We start from the raw sequence: 25,568 nt of genomic DNA, 5'->3' as shown, positions 1-25,568 counted from the left end.
AGATATTTCTGTTTCTTACTAAAATCTTTTTTACAGAAAATTTCCTTAAGCATAAAGCCATTGGTTTCACAAATAATCTTAATTTAATTTTCATTTTAAATATATATTCAACTGCTGTTACAAAGATCAAAGTTTTTATTTTATATAATAGGGAGGATCATAGGGTTATTATTTATTCCAAATATTAAAGATAAAATTGACCTTAATAATATAACTTAAAAAACTGAATAGGGAAAAATCTTAGAAAAATAATACATGTTAAATATGAAAAGGTAGATGGTAAATATGTATTAATATAAAGATCATATTTGCAAGCACAGGTGAAAGAAACCTGTGGGGATGTGTAAGCAATGAATATGAATAGATTAAAAACCCGAGAGCAAAAATACATGATGAACAATTACATGGAAATATCTCTCACATTAATAATAAAAAAATAAAAATGAAAACCATCTTTAAGTGTTATTTAACTCATCAAAATCTAAATGATTCTAAAATAAGCTTTATTATTTAATGGTAATAAATTTTGCTTAAAACAGCCATATTCATATATATGACTGGAATATTTATAAATTTGTGTGGTCTTTTTAAAGATCACTGAGACGGTAGAGAGCAAGAAGTTCAAAATAGTTTTCCTTTGACCTTTTAATTTCACATATGGTGAATTTTCCTAAAGAAACATTTTAAAAGGAGAAAGCTAAATTATGGAAATATTGGCTGGGTGTGGTGGTTCACTCCTGTAATCCCAGCACTTTGGGTGGCTGATGTTGGTGGATCACCTAAGGTCAGGAATTTGAGACCAGTCTGACCAACATGGTGAAACCCTGTCTCTACTAAAAATACAAAAATGAACTGGGCATGGTGGCAAGCGCTTGTAATCCCAGCTACTTGGGAGGCTGAGTCAGGAGAATCCTGTGAGCCCAGGAGGTGGAGGTTGCAGTGAGCTGAAATCACACCATTGCACTCAGGCGTGGATGACAAAATGAGACCAAAATGAGACTCCATCTCAAAAAAAAAAAAATTATTTCATCTTTATTTACATCACTGAAGCATTGCCCCCAACCAAAGAAAAAAAAATTTTAAAGAAAAAATGATATTTTAGAAAAATGGCTATATAAATAAAAACATACTCATATATATGTGTGTGTATATATATATATATATATATATATATATATATATATATTTGATGAATTATTGTGTAGCAAAGACTTGGAACCAACCCAAATGCCCATCGATGATAGACTGGATAAAGAAAATGGGGCACATTTACACCATGAAATACTATGCAACCATAAAGAAGAATGAGTTCATGCCCTGTGCAGGGACATGGATGAAGCTGGAAACCATCATTCTCAGCAAACTAACACAGGAACGGAAAACCAGACATCACATGTTTTCACTCATTAGTGGGAGTTGAGTAAGGAGAACACATGGACACAGGAAGGGGAGCATCACACACCAGGGCCTGTCCATGGGTAGGTGGCAAGGGGAGGAAGAGCCTTAGGACAAATACTTGATGTATTTGGGGCTTAAAACCTAGATGATGGGTTGATGGGTGCAGCAAACCACCATGGCACATGTATACCTGTGTAACAAACCTGCACATTCTGCACATGTATCCCAGAACTTAGAGTATAATTTAAAAAAAAAGTCATTCCAAATTTGAAAAATTCATTTGAAATATTAATGAGATGATTTTAAGACAAATGAATAATATGCATGTTATGTGCATGGCGACATGAACTATGTTACATATATACATCTGTCCAAAGACTCAAGTTTCATTTTAAAAATTAAGGGTTTTTTTTCCTTTATTAGGGTAATGAGATGACAGAAATTTTATTCTAACTTATCTATAATATTATTATGTTTTCTAATAAAAACAAAAAAAGTAAGGTGTATGGTTCCAAACAAATTAACCTTGAAATTCTTTCATTATGAATTTCCTGTTGTGGTTTCTGTAAACTTTTCACCCACTTGATAAAAAGCTGATATTACAGAAACGTGTTTCACTTCTCATGAAAACATGCTCTGAATAGATTACCAAACTCAAAGGATTTCACAATCCTTTATCAGTACGTTGACATTTGGTAGGAAATGTAATTTTATGTGAAGCTCCTTTGTTCCTAACTTTGGAAATGATATTAAAAGGCACACTTGAATGATGGTAGTTGTTCACTGCCTGCTAATGAAGGCTCATGCATGTATGTATGCTAATGTTACTAAAAAATTACAATGATTGTAACCAGAGTAAGGAGCTAAAATAATCTGGTAATTTTAATAATAAATGCTTTTGAAGCAAAGTGGGTTCACTGAGAGTAATATTTTTTGTTTCAGTTTGCTAGTTACATGCAGTGCAGAGAGAAGTATTTTATTTTCCAGTGTGTAACAGAATTTTTAAAATTCCCACTTTGGTGAACTGCAAACTTTTCTTGAGGCATAACCCAAGATATAAAATCCAGTCATCTTGAAAAATATCTTGCCTTTCATTTATTTATGTAATTTTAAATACTGCATGGTGTATGTAATGAGCACCTTCAGGAAGTCTGTGATCACTGAGCTGAAGAGATAAAAACTCCACGTCATGGATCTGATATGAGAGGAGACAAACGATAGATAAGACGAATAAGGAAAATTTGATTTCTGTTAGATGGTGATATGTTTTGGGGAGAAAAACAAACAAATCAAGCCGGGAGGGGGAAGAGAAATCCCCAAGTGGTAGTAAGTTGAAATCTGATGTTCCGGAATGTTCTCCTTCCCTCCTCTTCCTCTTCCCCTTCCCTTCCTTCCTTTCTCTCTTTTTCTTTTTGTTTTTCCTTCTTTCTCTCTTTCTTTTTCTTTCTCTCTTTGTCTTCTTCTCTCTTCCCTCTTTTTTTTTTTTCTGAGATGGGTTTTCATTCTTGATGTCCTGGCTGGAATGCAGTGGCCTGATCTCAGCTCGCTGCAACCTCTGCCTCCTGTGTTCAAGTGATTCTCATGCCTCAGCCTCTTGATTCTCATGCCTCATGCCTCAGCCTCTTGAGTTTCTGGTATTACACCCACCACCATACTCAGCTAATTTTTTGTATTTTTAGTAGGGATGGGGTTTCATCATGTTAGCCAGGCTGGTCGCGAACCCCTGACCTGAGGTGACTCACCCACCTTGACCTCCCAAGGTGTAGGGATTTCAAGTGGTCTGCTTTATTGAGACAAAGACTTTAGTGAGAGCCTGAGTGAGACGAGAAAGCATTCAGGGGCTTTGAGCATGGGAGTGACTCAGTCTGCCTTACTTTTAAGAGGATTCTTCTGGAAGCTGTGTGGAGAATTAATTCAAGAGTGTAAGAGTGAAAGTCAGGGAGCAATTAAAATCATCAGGGTGAGGCCACACTGAATAGCTCATGCCTGTAATCCCAGCACTTTGGGAGGCTGAGCTGTGAAGACTGCTTGAGGCTAATGAGTTTGAGATCAGCCCGGTCAACATAGCAAGACCCCATGTCTAGAAAAAAATAAGTAACTGGGCATGGTGACATGCACCAGTAGTCCCAGCTACTCAAGGGGCTGAGTTGGGAGGATTGCTTGAACCCAGAAGGTCAAGGCTGCAGTGATGTGATCACATGGCTGCACTCCAGCCTGGGCAAGAGAGCAAGATCTTGTCTCAAAAAAAAAAAAAAAAAAAAAAGTCAGGGTAAAAAAAAGATGATGGGGCTTGGACAGGGTGGTAGCAAGGAAGTGACAAGAAACACTCAGTTTCCGCATAGGGTTTGAGAACAAAGTAACAGGATCGAATGAGGGATTGGATGTGGTGGACGAGAAAAGGCAAACAGCAAGGAAGACCCCTAGGTTTGGTTGGACTGTATTCTAAAAAGAGGTGTTGTTAGGCAGTGGCATATATGGGCCTGGAGTTGAGAGGCGAGGTGTGGGCCAGAGATAAAGACTTAAGAGTCATCAGCCTTCTAGATTATATTTAGAGCGATGAGGCTAGTGAGATCACCAAGGGAGTGGATCTAGGAGGAGAAAAAAGAGAAGAGAAACTGGGCCCTGGCTTACTCTGCTGCTGAGAGGTTGGGGAGATGAGGAGGAATACCCAGAAATAAACAAAACTCCCCCAGATGTACTGTTTCAGTGCATTCATCAGTATCTCTCTTAACAGAAAACCATGAGCATGAGCAGGTTTCAGTCATGTACTCGGCGACTTTCATTTTTATACGTTTACTACTGCCTATCTTGCAAGGTTTTTTTTTTTTTTTTCCGCTTATACCACACAAGAAAAACAACTTAAATTCTATGTGACAGGTTACGGATTTCTTACATGCCATGATCTTCTTTGTTCTTTTCCATGACCCTGACTGTTGCTCGTTTTTCACCTGCATTGTCAAAAATAGTTCTTCCTTGTCTTTTGTACTGAGTCTTCTTCCTCTACTCACCCGTTGTATATGATTTTTCAAGTTTATGTCTTGTGTTTTTTTTTCCTGTAAAAACATATTTTCTACTCTTTAATTTTTTCCTCCTATTCTTTGTTAAAGTGCTATGTTTTAGATGCTATTAATTTGTCCTCTTTCTTAATGCCCTTGGATTTTCCTCTTAATTGCCTGCACCATTGCTGCTACCAAAGATGCTTGGCTGGGGTAGATAAAAATAAGTTGAAGTCCAAAATTGGAATAGAGTGTAAGGAATGGAAATCAGGAGTTTTTTGTGCGATCAGATATGGGTCTTATAGGTGAGAATGGTCTAGAAACGAAGCTCTGGCTTCTGATTTCAGTGACTGTGCTTTGCCGGCATGTGCCTAACTGTATCATGTAGTCTCCACTACACAGTAAGGAGATGATCATAGTAAGTGGTTATGATAATCAATAGGTGTTGTAAGTGGACGATATGCCATCATTGAAAAATCTGGAAAAAGGAAAGTTAGGCCGCTGTAGAAAATGCACCTTTGTAGCTACTCGTATTATGTAAAACAAAAGCTGATTTTGAGATTGAGATCTGTGTTGGCTGTATCGGCTCCATCAGTACACAGGCAGTAGCTCAAGTCATAGAAGTAGATGACATTCTCAGAGAGACTGTGCAGAATAAGACAAAACAAAGTAAATCAGAAAATGCCACAAATCCTGTGACTGCGTTATCTATGATGAACGTGATCTTGTTGTTTTGGAAAATATATATAACAGTATTTCATGCAGTTCGTGATAAACCGATCTCTTTTGGGCGTTGCCCCAGAAAGAAAACAGGACTTCCCATGGTGTACAAATGTAGCCATAGGGAATACTAATCATTCCTCATTCCACTGAGTACATTTCAGTGTTCACCTCCCTTCTGGCCCACTACACCTGTCAGGGGCATTTTATAGACCAATTATTGTCAGTTATGCTGAACCTCATAGATATTTACTAGAGGGTTTTATTTCTTCAGAGTTTAAATAAATCTTCTCAAGGTAATCACAGTTTAAAATAGAGTAATCCTGGGTGCAGTGGCTCACACCTGTAATTCCAGCACTTTGGGAGGCAGAGGTGGGTGGATCACCTGAGGTCTGGCGTTCGAGACCAGCCTAGCCAACAAGGTGAAACCTTATCTCTACTAAAAATACAAAAACTAGCCAGGCATGGTTGTGTGTGCCTGTAATCCCAGCTACTCAGGAGGCTGAGGCAGGAGAATCGCTTGAATCTGGGAGGCAGAGGTTGCAATGAGCAACCAAGATTTGGTTCAGGTCCAAGGATGCTATCAAAAGAGTAAGAATATAGAATAGAAAAAAAACTCATCTGGATTATTGACAAACTTATTTGCCAAGAATTTCTGTGCCAAAAGAAGCATACATTTTTCATCTCACTATTATCCAAGCATCTATCTTATTTAAAAATAAAAATAAAAACCAAAACTAATATATGACTGTCATTTGACAAAAAAAAATCAGATCATTCATTCAACAAATATATATTCAGTATATTCCATGTTCCAGGTTGCTATTGGCTCTAGCAACATAATGTGGACAAAAAGAGATATGGTCCCTACCCTTTCAGAATTCACAGTGTATAGATATTTATCAGATTGGAAAGATTTTAAATTTTTTCATAAACATTCTTACCTGGTAAATGGAATAATCTGAGATGACTCTTTTACATTTCAGTAAAAATGGAGCCAGAATATCTCAAATGTGAGGATAAAAGCCATAATGAAACATATAGAGAAGGGGCCAGTAGGTAGCCTGAAAGGAAACCATTTCTAGTTATAGACATGTACTATGTAATAATATTTCAGTCAACATGGGACCATATGTACAACGGTGGTCTCATAGATTATAATGGAGTTGAAAAGTTCTGTCACCTATTGACATTGTAGCCGTCCTAAGGTTGTAGCACATTGCATTACTCACATATTTGTGATGATGTTGGTGTAAACAAGCCTACTGCTCTGGTGGTCATATAAAAGTATAGCACATACAATTATGTAAGTATGTGATACTTGTAATAAATGTTAGTGGTTTACGTATTTGCCGTATTATACTTTTTAATCATTATTTTAGTGTGTATTCCTCCTACTTATATAAAAAGTTTCTACTGTAAAACAGCCTCAGGCAGGTCCTTTAGGAGGTATTCTGGAAGAAGGCATTGTTATCATAGGAGATGACAGCTCCATGCCTGTTATTGCTTCTGAAGACCTTTCAGATGGCGGGAAAGACATTGCCATTGCTGAGCCTGACCCTGTGTAGACCTAAGCTAATGTGTGTGTTTGTGTCTTAGTTTTCAACAAAAAAAGTTGAAGAAGGAGACATTTTTTTAAAAAGTTAAAAAAGCTTATAGGATAAAGCGGTTTAGAAAGAAAGTATTTTTGTACAGCTATACAATTTATGGTTTAAGCTAAGTGTTATTACAACAGAGTCAAAATGGTTTCTAAAAGAAGTTTATAAAGTGAAAAGATACTGTAAACTAGGGCTAATTTATTAAAGAAAGAAATGTTTTATACATTTAGTGTAGCTTAAGTGTACAATGCTGATAAAGTCTACAGTATCTCGCATTCACTCACCACTCACTCATCACTCACTCACCCAGAGCAACTCCCAGTTCTGCTAGTTTCATTTATCCTAATTGCCCTGTACAGTTGTATAACTTTTTATCTTTTATACCCTATTTTTACTGCATTTCTCTATGTTTAGTTTAGGTTAGGTTAGTGCCGAGTCTGTCCTGCAGACTGGCTGAGCGATGGATGAAAGGAGTAGTCACAGGTATTTTTCGTGAGAGCTGCTAGGGGTCTGCTGGAGAGAGCAGACCCAGTAAGCTGGACCCACATGTATTTACTCAGTGCTGGTATAATGTCAAAGGCTTGGAGCCAACACAGTCTGTGGGTAATTGACATTGTCATCCTCTTTTGCAGGGAGCAGTCTTGTGGGGTATTGATCACAGATCCGTCTTTGGATGACATAAATAAACATACCTAGATAGATTTCTTTGTTACCTACTCCTCACCTTTAGCCTTAAAGTAAGAGAATTGGCTGCCTTCAGCTTTATTCTTGTCTGAAGCTTTACAGAGCCTTCTGCCCTTTCACAACTGCTGCTTCTTTCCTTATAACTTCTCCCACCACCTTGACCGAACTACTACATGATAGAAACACAGATACTTACCATTGTGTTCCAGTTGCCTACAGGATTCAGTACAGTATAACATGCTATATAGGTTTTTAGCCTAGGAGCAATAGGCTAGACCACACAGCCTGGGTATGTACTAGGCTAGACCATCTAGGTTTATGTAAGTGCACTCTGTGATGTTTACACAGCAATGAAATTGCCTAACAATGCACCTCTCTGAACATATCTTTGTCCTTAAGTGACACAAATCTACATGTACCAAGTATCCTGAACACAATTTTTGTGAATCCATCTTTCACAAACTGAGTTCAAAGTTAAAAAGTATTTTTACAAAGTTCCAATTGCCTTAAACTACAGAGTTTATTTTTCACTTTTTAAAAATTATACTTTAGGTTCTGGGATACATGCGCAGAATGTGTAGGTTTGTTATATAGGTATACACATGGCATGGTGGTTTGGTGCACCAATCAACCCGCCATCTATATCAGGTATTTCTCCTAATGCTATCCCTCCCCTAGCCTCCCACCTGCCGACAGGGCCCAGTGTCTGATGTTCCCCTTCCTGTGTCCATGTGTTCTCATTGTTCAACGCCCACTTATGAGTGAGAACATACAGTGTTTGTTTTTTGGTTACTATGTTTGCTGAAAATGATGGTTTTCAGCTTCATCCATGTCCCTGCAAAGGGCATGAACTCATCCTGTTTTATGGCTATGTAGTATTTCATGGTGTATATGTGCCCCATTTTCTTTATCCAGTCTATCAATGATGGGCATTTGGATTTGTTCCAGGAATGGCAATCATTAAAAAGTCAAGAAATAACAGATGCTGAAGAGGATGTGGAGAAATAGGAAAAGTTTTACATTGTTGGTGGGGGTGTAAATTAGTTCAATCATTGTGGAAGACAGTGTGGCAATTCATCAAGGATTTAGAACCAGAAATACCATTTGACCCAGCAATCCCATTACTGGGTATATATCCAAAGGATTATAAATCATTCAACTATAGTTTTAAAGTGAATTCTAAGTTTTATTGTCATTTCAGGTTTTTTGTTTGTTTGTTTGTTTGTTTGTTTTTTGAGATGGAGTCTCCTTCTGTCACCCAGGCTGGAGTACAGGGGCAGGATCTTGGCTCACTGCGACTTCTACTTCCCATGTTCAAGCAATTCTGCTTCAGCCTCCCAAGTAGCTGGGATTACAGGCACCTGCTGCCATGCCTGGCCAATTTTTTATATTTTAGTATAGATGGGGTTTCACTGTGTTGCCCTGGCTGGTCTCTGACTCTGGGGCTCAGGCAGACCGCCTGTCTTTGGCCTTCCAGAGTGCTAGGATTACAGGTATAAGACACTATGCCCAGCCAGGTTTTTTTTAAATTAATATTTTGGTTTTGTGTTGACTTGGTTTGCTTGGTGAGTAAAACTACTATTTAAATCTAATAGAGTAAATTTAATAGGAGGAAATAGAGAAGAGTGCGAATCTAAATAATCTAATTTGACTTCTTACAATAGTTCATTTTCCCAGATAATTGTTTAGTTATTTTACTTTGCCTCTATCTGAGAAAAGAGAAGATTTGGGTTCTATGCCTACTTCCCTTCATTTTCTTTCTCCACAGCAGTCAAATCCATTAAAGAACACATTCCTTTGTCAGAACAACATAGGATTCATGAAAACTAACTCTCAGAGAGGAGAAATATGCAAAGATGGTTATTGCAAACTGCCACATAAAGAATCTCCATAGTGATAGGTTCAAAATATATTGACAGGAGTTGAGTCATATCCTTACATGTCACTGCCTCTCCCCACAGTGGGAGGAACATTTGCATCCGAATGATTGGCCCTCATTTCCTGGGCTGGATTTGAGTTTGCTGCCCTGAAGCTGCCAGTGCACTCAGTTAGAACGGCACTGTGCTAAATGCATTACTCAGCATTCAAGAAAATAAGAAATGATCAGAAGATGTTGGCTTCGTGCTAAATTTATCACTTAGATGAACTGAACTGTGTCCAACCTAAGAAGGCATGTAATTTCTTTTTGTGAAAAAGGTTCTTAAAATGTGGTCCTCAGACCAACTACATCACCTCTTGAGAATTTGTCGGAATTGCAAGTTCTCGAGACCCCGACCCAAAATGTCAGAAATTTGGGAGGGGGGGGTGAGGCTCATCAGTCTCTTTTTATGAAACCTTTCCAATAGATTTGACCACTGAGACGGAAGAGGATGGAGGAAGGTAGGCATAAGGCCCATATCCTCTTTTCTCAGGTGGAGGCAAATAATTTTCGGGAAAAATGGACTTTTGTAAGAAGCCAAATTGGATTATTCAGATTCAGACCTGTCTTTTTTCTTTCTTTTCCTTTATTAAATTACTGATAAAATCATTCTACAAGTTATTTTCTGTCACTTGTAAAAAAGTTTTCAACTAAGAAAGAAGAGCTACCTCTTTCCCTATACTCAGGAAACACAAATCTACACATAGAGATACACATTTGTGTATAGAAATATACATGGGGGGAATCTATGTAAATCTGTCTTTTCACATGGAAGGTAAAACTTATGAGTAAGTTTAATACATTGCTGTATATAACAGATATACACATTTAATTATGGGGTTTTTTTTGCTAAAATTAAATTTTATTTATTATAGATTGTGTCACAGAATAAAGTTCAATTTCAAACTGAAATTTCAATTTGAAACATTATGCAAAAGAGCCCTGGCCACTTCATGTGGAATTAACATATTTTTCCATTTGTTTCATAGAAGTATGGAGCAGTGGGATGGCTTTCGTGATCAACAGGAAGACACTGATAGCTGCTCCGAGTCTGTGAAATTTGATGCTCGGTCAATGACAGCTTTGCTTCCTCCCTGTAAGTAGAAGGCGATGGGCTGCTCATGGAGGTTGTTCTTAGAGTTATTAACAGTCTATAAAATTATAGCCTTAATACTTACCTTAAATGTATATGGATGTTAAAATAAGATGTATTTAACAAATAGGGATATTCTTGAGGCAGAAGAAAAATAAGCTTATTTTAAAGTAAGGCATAATTATCATATGAAATTAAATTAATCTACTATACCAGTTGAGCCCTCTGACTTTCTAGCTACATACAATATTAGGTCCTGGAGATAAGTATGATCCAAGCTAAATATGACCCCTGAACTAATATTTGAAAATCATGGGTGGTAGGTGCCTGTATTAGTTTTCTAGAGTTGTTGTAGTAAATAGTCACAAATCAGGAGACTTAAAACAACAGAAATGTATTCTCTCACAGTTCTGAGATCGAGACACTGAAATGCGGGTGTCGGGAATGCCATGTGCCCTTTTTGAAGGCTCTAGGGAAGAATCTTCCATGCCTCCTCCTAGTTCTAGTGGCTCCTGGCAATCCTTAGTGTTCCTTCCCTTTGTACCTCACCACTCTTATCTCTCCCTCCTTCTTCATATGTTTTTTTCTTCTCTGTGTAGCTGTTTGTTCTTTTCTTATAAAGACATCAGTATTAGATTGGGGTTCACCCTACTCCAATATAACTTCATTTTAACTTGATTATACCTCCAAAGACCCTATTTCCAAATAAACTCAGTTTCTCAGGTACCTACAGTTAAAACTTCAACGTATTTTTTGAGGGCACACCATTCAATCCATATACCAGTGGTGAAACACATTTGCAAAGTTACAACAGCTCAAAAGTAGCCATATTCAGCTGCATCTGAACAGGAGCATTAAAGTTGTTGTGACAGAATTACTTATAATTGTAGTAAACCTCTAAGTATAAATACATATCGCTAAGGGGATGGGTGGAGGCAGAAAAGACCGAGAAGACGTTTCAATTTGAAGAAGCAGCATGTACAAAGTTAAAGGATCACATAGGAGCTGTTACACAGTAAACCTGAAATATAGATTGCAACTCCAGGGCACAGTGGATCTTGTGCTTTGTGTAAAGGGTGGATGGGAGGATGTGTCACAAATGAGGCACATATAAAAACAGATAATAGTGAGGGCTGTTACAGACAGAAGTGGTGAGAGTTTGAGGAAGGAGAAGAGAGACATTGGGAGCAGAGAAAAACAACCAATATTTTTGAGAGCTATTTAAAGGTAGAATTCACATTTGCGATTATAAATCAGAGATGACGAAGGTGACTGCTACTTTTCAGGCTTAATCAACCTGGCAGGTGGAATATATCTCAACTTGTTTCTATTATGAGTTCTTTTCCTTTTTTCCTTAAGTCTTTTCTTTCCTTTCCTTTCTCTCTTTTTCTTTTTTTTTTTAAATTTTTTTACTTTTGAGACAGGGTGTCACTTTGTCACTTAGGCTGGAGTGCAGTGGTGCAGTCATAGCCCATTGCAGCCTTGACCTGTGGGGCTCAGGCAGTTTTCCCACCTCAGTCTCCTGAGTAGCTTGGGTTACAGGCACATGCCACCACGCTTGGCTAATTTTTGTATTTTTTGTAGAGACAGGATTTCTCCATGTTGCTCAGGCTGGTCTCGAACACCTGGCTCAAGCCATTCTCCCCACTCAGCCTCCTAAAGTGCTGGGATTACAGGCAAGAGCCACCCCAGCCAGCTCTTTTCTTTGCTTTTAAGAATTTTTCTTTCTTTTCCTTTCAATCCCTTATAGAACATTACAGAATGATGTCTAAACTTTGTTTTTAATTTAAGAATTTGCAACCTGAAAGCAAAATTTGCTTTTTCTTAATTGATCGATAAAAGCAATGACCATAGAAAAGAAATTTTTAATGACCGTTGTATTCACCTAATCAGAGAAAGGTCTTCGTCATCTGCTGTTTCCCTTAATATTGATTTGTCTCTACTACAGTTAAAATTATCATCCCATTGTAGAAATCACAGTTCTGTATAAATGCATATGAATAAAAGGTTACTATTATTAAAATATGTTCTGAAACATAGAGAGAGTGGGCATCATTGATCCATTCTAAAGTTCAGTCAAAATGTGTATTACTTTGTTTATTTAATTCTTCTTAAATATTGTTTACATTGTATTGAAATCATGAGGTATCCAAATACAAAACTATTAAGAAAATTATTTTAACATCATAGTCATTGAAAATAAATATTTGCCCTATCTGATTTTAAAATATTAAAAAATTATATAGTTACTTTAGAAAATTTTACTGTCACCCAGAATATATTCCCATGTGAACGATGAGTAAATGAATGAAATTTATGTTTGCATATGTAAGTATCGATATTAACTAATTCCAAAAAATGAGACAAGCACAACTTGTAGATCATGGTAACTTTGTTGGGATGTTTAGTTAGTGGATAAGTCAATCAAGTGTCTATAATGATAGATACCTGGATTGGCCTTTCCTGTGACTGTCCGTTTGCTTTCTATTGGATAGATGTGGACCAATTTTCCCTCTTTTTTATTGTAGGCTTGGTAGTAACAGTATAATTGGATAGTACAACTATTTTAATTATGGAACAAGAAAACATTTTCTAACCATAGGCTGGGTTTTGTGTTTTATTAGATCCTAAAAGCAGCGCTTCCCTTCAAGAGAAACTGAAGTCCTTCAAAGCCGCACTGATTGCCCTTTACCTCCTTGTGTTTGCAGTTCTCATTCCTCTCATTGGCATAGTAGCAGGTAATGTAATCCAGAGTTTTTAAACTTAGCAATTCATCCCGTGAGTTACTCTTTGCCAAAGCAAAAAAAGAAGCATTTGGTATTTTGTATATGGTGCATTTATAAAGAAAATACCGTATTACAAAGTGTCCTACAAATTTTTTTAAATTAAACAGATTCTGCAAAGTAAAGTAGAAAAAGTTTTAAAATTAGTAAAAAGGAAACAGAAAAAGTAGTACAAGATAAAAATACAGATTTGTAAAAGTAAAATGAAAAGGATTAAACTCTTTCAAAGTTATATTATCCTCTGGAGTCCGCTTCTTCTAACGTGGGTGACAAATTTCAAAAGTATTCAGTTTGCCAATGTAGAGAAATTACGTGATAATTTATATTAATAATGGCTATAATACTAAAATCAAAACTGTTTTCCAGGAGAAGCTCTTAAATTTTTAGTACTGAGAGGAGACAAAATATTTCTGTTAGTCTTCAAAGAGAGGAGACCTTGTAGAATAGTGGCCTACAGCTTAGAAAAATCCAGTTTCTATGACCACACTTTTCATAGGGATATTACTTAAAATATCTCAAAAAATAACCTGATAGCATCCTCTCAAAGAAAAAATAATAGAACATGTTACTTGGGCTCAAAATGATGTTCTTGAGGTATGTATATTTTTGGAGAGTCTGACTTGAACCGGGGGTAGATTTGACTGTTTCTATGAGGGTGAATAGCTTGTATACACCTTAAGCACATATGTAAATTTCATTCCCCTAGGAACATTTTGGATGGATTTGATGTATTTTGATGAGTATTTGAATTTATGTGCCTTGTAGCTCTCCTCTTCTCTATGTGGCTGATAAAATGTCTGCTCATATTCTCTAACAAAAGATAGCCTGGGAATAAGATATATTTTTATGTGCATACTAAGCAGCTTAACAACAACAACAAAAAATGTTCCTAGATGCCAGGCCAAACTTCCTCCACGACAGAGCAGTCTAAGGAAGTATTCCAATACAGTGAAAATTCCACTAAGAAAGAGATGATAAAAACAATAATATACCCTTAAATTTACCCTCCCTACAGATGCTATAATTATTCTCATTATCTACATAAGAAAATTGAGACAGCTCAGTGTTGGAGCTAGAGTCCCATCCCAGACTTCCGAACCCTATCCTCTGGCCTATTGTCTTCCAGTTTAATTAAGTTTTTATAAAACAACATGGTTGATCAACAAAAAACAAAACAAAAAACAAAGTCACCACAGGAAAATATTTTCCACAGGTAACAATTAACTTCTTTTTGGCTGTTAAAAATAAACTAAAACAAAAATTCAACCATAACAACCAAATCAACCAACCAAACTACTGCTGTCTGAGTAAAAGGAGCTGACATGTTTGGCATTAAACAAATATCTAGTAAATCAAGGTTATCTGTATGTTTGTTTATGTCTATGCTTATCTATAATTTGAAATGCATAACTAAAGGATGCTTTATTGTTGGGATTGTTAGCCATAAGCCAATTAGAATTTGGGTAGATTTCATCAATTTTATACAAACCACTGCCTGCAGAACCAGCACCAGGGACTACTGTTTCTCATAGGCTCATGGAGAGTAAAAACAGGAGTCGGAAAAGAACTCAAGGTTCTAACCAAGTTCAAAGTCCCTGAGCTATTAGAAAATACTACCAGTCCACATGGCTGTTCTGAAGTTGACAAGGGTTGATCTGAAGTAGTTTGTTTACTAAAACGGCAATAGGTACATACTAAAATTGATGAGACGCTAAGAATGTTCCAATTGTATAAGTTCACATCAGTATCAGGTTCACCAAAATTTAGAAAAGACTTTACTATGTTTATCATGTATTAACAATAAACAATTGACAATCCACTTATAACTTTAGTCAAGTTTGTAGATCAGTATATTTTCAAAAAGAAACTAAAAGGCAATATGTATCTCTACTTGGCATAAAAATTACAAATGTAGACAAAATATATCTCTAAAATGATAGAAGCTTGGCAAATATGAATTGATGGGTAAAATAGAATATTGTACATAAAACTCTAAATATGAAATGAATTATATATTAAGAGCTATTTTCCTAATTATTAGGTTTATTCCATTTACTACCTTTTCTTAAAGAAGCTGTTGAAAGACTATCAGAGTTTTTATATGACCACATAATATTGTGTCAGACCAATGACATATTTATATAATTTTATATTTATATAATATAATATATTATAAATATTATATATATTATATGTATTTATATATTGTTATATTATTTATATATTAAATATATATTATTTATATATACAGTAATATTTATATATTATTGTTCTGACACAATATTATGTGGTTATATAAACTTACATAACCACATAATGTGTCAGAACAATAAGATGAAGTCTAAAATTTATATATATACATATATGTATGCATATATATAACAATTATATATGCATATATATGTATAATTGTTACTGAAATAGTAAAAATTCTTTAGCTGAAAACAATATACATTGGGGGTGGAAAAAGATAATTCCAACATGAAAGAGTAGATATGATCTTTAGAATCAGATATAACCCTGTCCTTAGGTTTTTAAAAAAGTCTGTCTCCTTTCATATGTGGAATAGAAAAGTCACAAAATGCCATCTCTCCAATAAAAATAAGTGAACTTTTGAAAATATAAACCCTGGCATTCTTTACCTAGATATATGATAAAAAGTTAACATTCTGAAGGAAAATTAGTTTTCACTCAGAGTTGGATGAAACAGGCGATTTGTGTTTTTAGATCTATAAACAAAATGTAGCATTTACTGTCAACTCATGTTTAAAGCGTTGTCAAAATTAAAAATAGTTGGTCACATGACTTTAGTCAAATTGGGTCTTCCCTTTCCATATTGTGAAAAATATTTACTTTACTGATACAAAATAAAACCTATTTCCAGTGAAAGTAAAATTATATGGTTGAGCAATCAGAGCAATGTGTATAGTAAAATAAAGCACAGATATGACTGTGCTCATGGGAACATTTAACTCCAGAAAAAGTTTTTTATAACAATGCTAATTCCCCGTAGTTAATCAGTATTGGGCATATAGGTACTTGAATCACACATATTGAATCCAAATAATAATAATAGCAAAAACCTGAAACTTATCAAATGCTTATTATGTGCCAGTAAGTGGTCTAGGTATTTTACATAGAGTTCATTTAATTATCTGGACACTGACTATTAGTATCTTATTTATAAAGATGGTGAAATAGAAGCAATGACAGATTAAGTAATTTGTTCAATGCCATAGTTGATAAAGGGCAGCACCTGAATTGCTAACCCAGGCAGTTCTATTCTAGAATCCAAAGTCTTAACTGCTACTTCAAAGGAAATAAAAAAGGACAATGTTAGAGGAATTTTTTTTTTATTATTATACCTTAAGTTCTGGGGTACATCTGCAGATCTTGCAGGATTGTTACATAAGTATACAGATACCATGGTGGTTTGCTGCCTCCATCCCCCCATCACCTACATCAGGTATTTCTTCTAATACTATAACTCCCCAATCTCCTGAACCCCCAAAAGACCCCAATGTGTGATGTTCCCCTCCCTGTGTTCATGTGTTCTCATTGTTCAGTACCCACTTATGAGTGAGAACATGTGGTGTTTTGTTTTCTGTTCTTGTGCAAGTTTGCTGAGAATGATGGTTTCCAGATTCATCCATTTTCCTGCAAAGGACAAGAACTCATCCTTTTTAAAGGCTGCATAATATTCCATGATGTATATGTCCCACATTTTCTTTAACCAGTCTACTATCAATGGGTATTTGGGTTGGTTCCAAGTCTTTGCTATAGTAAACATTGCCACAGTGAACATACATGTGCATGCGTCTTTATAATAGAATGATTTATAATGCTTTGGATATGTACCCGGTAATGGGATTGCTGGTTGAAATGGTATTTCCATTTCTAGATATTAGAAAAAAATTTTGAAATAATTTTGTTAAAATTGGTTATTTGGACTTCTGTTTGTTGTCAAATTTCATTCCCAACTGTTCTTTTATTCCCAGAGTTACTCAAACAATGCTTTACACATAGTAAGTATGTAATAAATGAATTATAGAATTAATGAATGCAGGGATGAGGCTGTCAACCCCATACTTGCTTTCCACAGTAAATTTGATAAATGTGATGAGATGCAGTTAAGAAATATACTTATATGTCCAAGTTATTGATAAATTAAGAAATATAGAATAATATACTCATACAATCTCTATTATAGATCACATGAAAATATTGTCACACATATTTTGTTATGTCAAATTAGCTAATATTAAATTAATACAACCAGGAAAAATATGGTATCATGCATTTTTTGAAATTAGAATTTAATTACATATTTAATTAGAATTGTAGTTTAATTACATATTTATCATTCCTAATGTAATGATAGCTACAGTAGTAACCCTCATCAAACAGCCTCTTTTAGTAAGGATAAAAAATACAGTGGACTCTATAACTGAGATAACATCTCTCACATATAAGGCTTTTTAGAAGAATAGATATGCCTGTTTCTTTTGTGCTCAGCACCACCGTTGAGGTCACTGTTACTTTTACAAATTGAGAAAACCAAAGCTAGGATAGGGATGGGTAACTTGCTCAGAGTAACCTAGTTGGTAATGGAGGAGTGTAGGAAGATTCTAGAATCAGGGAGCTAGATCCTATGTAAACACCAAGCTCTCATTTATGAAACAGAATCCTTGAGTTAGAGTAGAACTAAATGTTTTTCGTGTGTTGTTTAATCCTCAAAAATCTAAAAAACTGGTACTGTCACCTCGTCACTTTTACTAAGAAAATTGATAGACTCAGGTGGAGCTGCTTACATTTTTGAGCCATATGAAATTATTCTTTTTAGTGTTCCATATTTGTCAAATGTGGAAAATCTTTTACACTCAGTCTAATATGAATATGACTAATATAAATGTTGATAAAAGGTAAAAATAGATACATAGAGTTACAGAAAAATAAAAAATCTTAACCACTGAATGATAAGATTGTGTTTAACATTTTTCTTATTGTCTATAATTAGGCATTATTTTTGTATAAAACGTTAATGTTTATGCCCTTTTTTTGAAACTATAAGATATATTGCTCTAAATTATTTCAGAATGATAATTAGCTTGTTTAGAGAACATATGCCCATTTGGGGATATCTGTCAGCAGCTCAGTATGTTCCTAAAATACTATTTTGAAATATAATTTTTTTTCTTTGGGAAATAATTAATCACAAGGTTGTTCATCCAAACATTGACTATATTACTGAAAACAGAGGCAAACTAAATGCAGTTGTTTTTTAAATAAATCTGGCAAATCTATACATAGAATACAATAGAATTTATTAAATTACTTTCTTAGAACAATATTAAACATTAGTAATATGAAAAAGTACTTATGATAGAACATTAAATTAAAAAGTGGTTTCCAGATTGTAAACAAATGTTATGTTGCAAGATAATATGATAATAGAAGCAGAACCAGGGTTGAGACACATACACCAAAATGTTACAGTTTAAGCTAGGACAGTGAGATTCATGGTAAATTATTTTTCCTTTTCTAAGTTTTCTGCTGTAAATATGTATTTTACAATAGTTAAAAAGGAGTCCTATAAGAATAGTACCTTTGTAAAGAGAAAAAAATGTATCTGCCCCAATTCCTGATCCACTGATTGTGAATTAGGTCTGTGTTAACTGAAAGTGACACTTCTCTGGCAGCTTAAGTGAAAGAATGAAGAAGATAAACCAACAATTTATCCAAGCTGTGCATGACATCACCATTTACCACACGTTGCTTTTGTGGTCATCGTGATCATCAGCAGCATCGTTAACATATTCAACATGCTTACTTTAGAACCTGTATTAAGCATTAGTCTGTTTTGTTCTAACCACAGTTTCGTAGATTCATTGCCTTTCATGATCTATAGAATTTGTTTGAATTGGAAAAGCCAAAATCGGTGGCCGAGAAGATTCAGATAAGCAGCAATTCAGAAAGCATGATATAACTCTGTAATCAATCTTAATGTAAAATAGGAAAGGGAGAATGTATGCTTCTCAGAAATATACTTATTGTAGTTCACATATTGTAGATTTAAAACAAATACTCGAATGTTGGAATGGAATGGAATAGAATAAAATGAACAGAATCAAACAATATGGGATGAGATAGTGTATGTGTTTAAGTATCAGGCCATTAACTGGTTTATTTTTACTTAAATATGCAGCTCAACTCCTAAAGTGGGAAACGAAGAATTGCTCAGTTGGTTCAACTAATGTAAATGATATAACACAAAATCTTATGGGAAAAGGAAATGACAGTGAAGAGGAAATGAGATTTCAAGAACTCTTTATGGAACACATGAGCAACATGGAGAGGAGAATCCAACATATTTCAGATGTAGAAGCCAACCTCGTAGAATCAGAGCATTTCCAAAATTTCAGCCTGATAATTGATCAAAGATTTAATGACGTTCTTCTCCAGCTACGTGCCTTGTTTTCCTCAGTCCAGGGACATGAGAATGCAATAGATGAAATCTCCAAGTCCTTAATAAGTTTGAATACCACATTGCTTGATTTGCAGTTCAACATAGAAAAGCTGAATGGCAAAATGCAAGAGAGTACCTTTAAGCAACAAGAGGTAAGAGTTTTGTACTGCAAGTTTATATGCTGGAATTGAATCCATCCAGATCTTTTCTCCTTAGGCAGTAAGGAAAGCAAAAGTTGCAAGCCCTGTTTTATCATCCTGTTTACCCTGATTTCTTTGGTGAACTTATCAAAAGATTTTGAATGAGTGTTAAAGGATTTGAAATGGATTTCATTTTCCAAACTCTTAGAAAAAGGGGGAGTTTTTTCCCATTGAATATAGACTCCCTTTATATATTCTATAAATACGGTTAAAATGTCTTATTAGACTGCCTAAACCAATAATAATTTTTAGATTATCTTAGCAGATCTTGAGAAGTGAACACTCCATATTTGTGAATTTTGCAACAGACCCTGTATTTCTTCATCATCAAAGGAATGGAAACCTTTTATTTTATATGAATATCCTAAAACATCTAAATTTTAAAATAATTTATTTTGCCACTCCTAACAGGTATATATATATATGATGTTTTATGTATAAATAACTATAAAGAATTAAATTTTGAATGTGTGCATATATTATCATGGAGTCATCATAGGATAATAATGTATATTCATTATCATAAGATCAAATACACATTAAGTTTCCTACTTCTATGCAAGGTATGATATTAATTAAACAGTAAGAAGTCCGTGAAAAAAGCACCATCACAATCAGTCTGCAGAATCATCTGATATCCATTTCATTATTGCAACACCACTTTAAAGCAATTGTTGGCAGAGTTTCATTGTAAAAGGCGAGATGGAAACATTTTAGTCTTTCAGGATCATATGGTCTCTGTTGTCACTACTCATTGCTGCCATTATAGTGCAAAAGCAGGCACAGAAAATACATGGACGTGTGAGCAGAGCTATGATACAACAAATGTTTCTTTGTAAAAACAGACTATGAACTGAATTTAGCCCACCGACCATAATTTGCTAATCTCTGCTCCAGACCACTTTGTGGCCAGCCCTGGTTAAGATCTAGATTATTCTGTATTGATGTGAAAGGAGTTAAGAAGCAAATTGCTTATTTCAAAATTGTATATCCTTTTTATTGAGTAATTTGTTTCTTTCCATGAAAAATAAATATTTGACTACAACTTTTCTATTCACATGAAAAAATAACTTTTATATTAAAAATACCTAAGACCCAAGATCATAATTAATATGGTCTGTGAAATTTTTTTTATTAGCTAAGCAATGCTCTCATCTTTCAAGTAAATTTTATTGAATAGACCAATTCCTACTTAATGAGGTTGTTTTCTCTATAAATATAATAATACAAATACAATATGTTATTACACAGCAGTGATTTTTTAAATGGATGTCACATAGAGCAAAGATCAATCTCTGAAGTTGTAACATCAGATCAAAACCAACTAAATTATTAATTAGAGAAGAAACAGGTTAATAAATTATTTATTTTTTTATTTTTAAGTTTAAAACACTCAGAACTTTTGAACTTGTACATGCTCCTCACCTTAAGGTGTCAAAACAAAATGATACTACAGTCTGTGTATGCAGATTCTGTTGCTGAACCTCATCCCAACACCTTGATACACTTTCTTCTATTCCATGTCACTTCTAAAATCTATCAGTGTTTCCTACATTGCTAATAAGTATCTAAGCATAACAAAGGATATTGGGATGTCAAAGATAGGCTATAGGAAGATTAGAGAAAGTGTACAAAGAAGAAACTATTCATAGGTTTGAAGAATACAAGAAAGAGAGGAAGCTGAAGGGCTGGATAGACATTTATTGAGTTGGAGGGAAAGCAGAGTGGAGAAGAAATACTATTTTATGTAGAAAGAGTCAGAGGACCGCTGAGATGAGGTGAGGAAGGAGGGAAGGTGGATGAGATGGAAAAAGAAGGATACATTGGATTCTGTCAATGCATCAAATCCTGCAGAGACCTTGGAATGTTTTTGTTTGTTGGTTTTGAGATAGAGTCTCACTCTGTTTCCCAGGCTAGAGTGTAATGGCATGATCTTGGCTCCATGCAACCTCTGCCTCCTGGGTTCAAGTGGTTCTTGTGCCTCAACCTCCTGTGCAGCTGGGATCACAGGCGTGCACCACTATACCCAGATAATTTTTGTATTCTTAGTAGAGACAGGGTTTGTACCATGTTGGCCAGGCTGCTCTTGAACTCCTGTCCTCAGGTGATCCACCCATCTTGGCCTCCCAAAGTGCTGGGATTACGGGTATGAGCTACTGCCCCTGGCCGACCATGGAATGCTTTTGAACCCACGTATGTGAGGAATTGAAAGTGAATTGGAAGCCATTTGGAAAGTGGTAGAAATTTTGAACCTCTTTGAAGTAATGATTAGTGGAAACAATCAAAATCTGGTGATCAGTGAGCTGTTTGAATTTTGATAGATCACACTTATGTTTTGGAGGGAATTCCAGCAATAGAGAAGGAAATACGAGGGAATGGTTAAACTTTCAGAACTCTATATATCTTTAAAAACAGTAGTCACTCACAAAGACTTAGAAACTAGGTCAGTACCAGAGAGAGAGACAGAGAGAGAGAGAAAGTGAGTATGTGTGTATACTCCTGTGTACACTGAAAAACAACATTGGGACTCTCATCCCCTTTGCTTGAATAATTTTATTGGTCTTTGAATATTTAGCCCAGTGCACAATTAATGCCTTAATTTGTAAATGATGTTTGAAGAAATGGCTTATAAGTGATACCAGCATAACATTTATCAAGGACACACCAAACACTAATTTGAAAAAAAAAAAGGAAGAACATTGGCAACAAATGAAAGATGGGGTGCCACTTATCATCTCCTTTGACAGAGGTGAAAAGGACTGTTTGACTGCAAAATTAAATGCCTGTTTCTAGGAAGGTCACTGGTGGCAGTGTGTGGAAGTTCTGCATGGATGCTATATAGGATTTTTTAAAATTAAATATACTTTTTCTCCTCCCAGTAAAAATAATTTCCAATGAAATTTCACAAATGTAAGCACCATATGTAGTTTTCAAGGAAGGAAAAAAGAAGGTAGCCTCAGCTTTTACGTATGAAAAACTTGAGTAATTCCTAGTTTCTAGGGAGCCAAATCACTTTCTGGTCCCTTAACTCCTTTTGCTGAATGTCTGGAACTACCTGTCATACTTGCAGCAATTTTTAGCCACCTAAATTAAGTCAAGTCTATTTACCACAGTGCTGTGCCCTCCAAACATCCATGCTCACTATTTCACCTTTATTATAATGATGGTATTGTACAGAAAATATCAAATGGTCAGGGAAAGAGGAGGTGCGAATAGAGAAATTCTAGTCTAGAATAAGGTTTTGGTTGGGAGAAGGCACAGTTAGAGCAATGAAAGCTGATAAGCCTCTCTATTTAAGTATAGTGCCTTTGAAGGACAAACCTAGATGCACGTTCACTTATTGTCAAAGGTCTTACACCCTGACCATCTTAAACCTCTCACCTTGGCTTGTCTAGTCTAGCCCAGTTCAAAAGAATATAATTTTCACTTTACATCTGGATCAAAGAAAAATATACCACGGGCCTATTTCCATGTGCAAATGGGAAATCAGTATCTATCCACTTTAGAACGTAGAAGTACTTACTAAAAGAATAAAGCATACAATGAAGACAAAAATGGGATAAAAGGTAGAACAGAGAGACACAAAATATTACGAAAATAGATGAGAAGATTTGGTTCATCACAAAGAGAAAGCCAAACACCAAAGGAGAAAAGCAAGCAAAGGATCTAAAACAAAAATTAATATATATTGTCAAAAATTTAATGACCAGATACTTTGACCTCATTATAATTTGAAAAACAAATTAAATGATAATAATTTGCTATGTACCTGCTCTTACTTTGCAAACTTAAATATATTAATGGTACCCAGTAGTTAGCTGCAAAAAGTGGATACTGATACGCAGTAAGAGGGAAAAAAACCCATATATTTGCGAGGAATATGGCAATGTTTGAACAAAATGCTTTTTAATTTTAGCTTCTTTGTTCAAATCCACCTTCCAGAAAGGTTCTGTAAAAGTACTTCTATCAGTATATAAACATATTTAAAATGATGTTCATGACAGCATTGTTTAAGGTTGTAGAAAAGTACACAGATCAGAACACTATGAACAGGAATCCTAAATAAATTTTGAGAAATAGATTCACTTCCACTAAATTATTGAAAATGTAAGTCTCTAAAGTATTTTAATAGGTAAATATTCTTAATATATTATTAAGTAAAATATAAAAGCATATTCCAGCCTATAGGAAGATCCTCTCTTTTTAAAACAGTAAGTATATGAATGTATATGTATAAATATACACAAAATGTATATGTATTTAAAAACACAAAATACTAATGATGCCTCAAATACAGAAGCAATGCAAACTGAAAGTAAAGCACTGTTAATATGCTAGTTTGATCTGTTGTCAATGTTCATCACCACTGAGGATTATGACATTAAGCTTTGCTTATTACTATAAAACAGTTTCCCATATAAATCCATCAAATTTATGGAATTGGAGTATGTTGTCACTCTACAGTATGAATACACTATACTTCAGATAAATTAAAACCACATGATATTTATTTTATTGTTAGGATTTTGATGTCTATATATATGGGAATACAAACATATCTTAAATATGTTAAATGGATTCTTTGAAGGGGGTTGTGATTGTAAACATTCAGCCATTTGGTCAAAAGAGAAAATGTTTTACAGTTATAGAATTACTACTTTAAAAGGTTTTCTAATTTCTGTATTCTTATTCCATAAAATTCCTGTAATATGTTTTTAAAAATCTGAACTCCCAGGGTTTCTTGAACTTTCGTATTTGATAATTATGTATGTAGCCAAAGTTGTGAATGCTCACTTATGTTTTACAGGAAATCAGTAATTTGGAAGGGCGTGTTTACAATGTTTCAGCAGAAATCATGGCTATGAAAGAAGAACAAGTGCATTTGGAACAGGAAATAAGAGGAGAAGTGAAAGTACTGAATAACATCACTAATGATCTCAGACTGAAAGATTGGGAACATTCTCAGACACTGAGAAATATCACTTTAATTCAAGGTAAAATGCCTTGTCATTCCTCTAGAAAATGATACATATTGAAATATACTGATACATACAGAGATTTGTATTTGAAATCTTATGGTTTGAAAGAAATAGTTTTTGAGCATATGTTTACTGCAGATACCCAGAGGAAAAAATATGAAAGTCAGATCAAGACAGGGTAAAATAACAGTAGCCATGTATCCTTCAAATAGAAAGAGATAAACAAAATGTATCTTAAGATCTAATGATTTTCTCATTTTTAAAAACTACCTCAAAAGTACTGAAGACAAATACAAATTTTCTGTAATTACAGTTTCTTCACATGTTCACAGATCAAGCTTATTAATACTTTTTCAAAACTTTCAGTCTTTTTTACTTCTTAAAAGGATCTTTTGAACTCTCCAAAATAATGATGGATTTGTCCATTTCTTCTGCAGTACCTGTTAGTAAAATAAGATGGGGTTAATTGAATCTTAGTAATTTATATGTACACACACACACACACACACACACACACACACATATGTGGTATATATATGCACATATATGTGATATATATCTATCCATGTATATGTGTATATACACACACACACACACACACAGAGACACATAGATGCTTTTAGTTTTAGCTTTACATTGTAGATATTTTAGCTTTAGCTTTACATTATAGTTTTTTCTGTATTTTGATTTGAACCATTTGAAGGTAGTTTTCTGTATTTTGATTGTAACCTTT

General features: G+C 34.8%; 1 protein-coding gene across 8 annotated transcripts in view; it reads left to right on the top strand.

Annotated features, from left to right (window-relative positions):
* MSR1 (macrophage scavenger receptor 1) overlaps window positions 1–25,568 on the top strand; it is a 568,786-nt gene that overhangs the window by 270,699 nt on the left and 272,519 nt on the right. For all 8 annotated transcript variants that reach the window (XM_074383957.1, XM_074383956.1, XM_074383955.1 and 5 more), the window contains 4 exons: window positions 10,304–10,410; window positions 13,032–13,145; window positions 19,396–19,808; window positions 24,664–24,850. In XM_074383957.1, the coding sequence (XP_074240058.1) occupies window positions 10,308–10,410; window positions 13,032–13,145; window positions 19,396–19,808; window positions 24,664–24,850 (817 nt within the window). In that variant the 5' untranslated portion in view covers window positions 10,304–10,307. The remainder of the gene's footprint in view (window positions 1–10,303; window positions 10,411–13,031; window positions 13,146–19,395; window positions 19,809–24,663; window positions 24,851–25,568) is intronic.

Source organism: Saimiri boliviensis, chromosome 13, assembly GCF_048565385.1.
Source record: "Saimiri boliviensis isolate mSaiBol1 chromosome 13, mSaiBol1.pri, whole genome shotgun sequence".
NCBI lineage: Eukaryota > Metazoa > Chordata > Mammalia > Primates > Cebidae > Saimiri > Saimiri boliviensis.
Note: the sequence above shows the minus strand (reverse complement) of the source record. Positions and strands in the feature narration are given on the sequence as shown.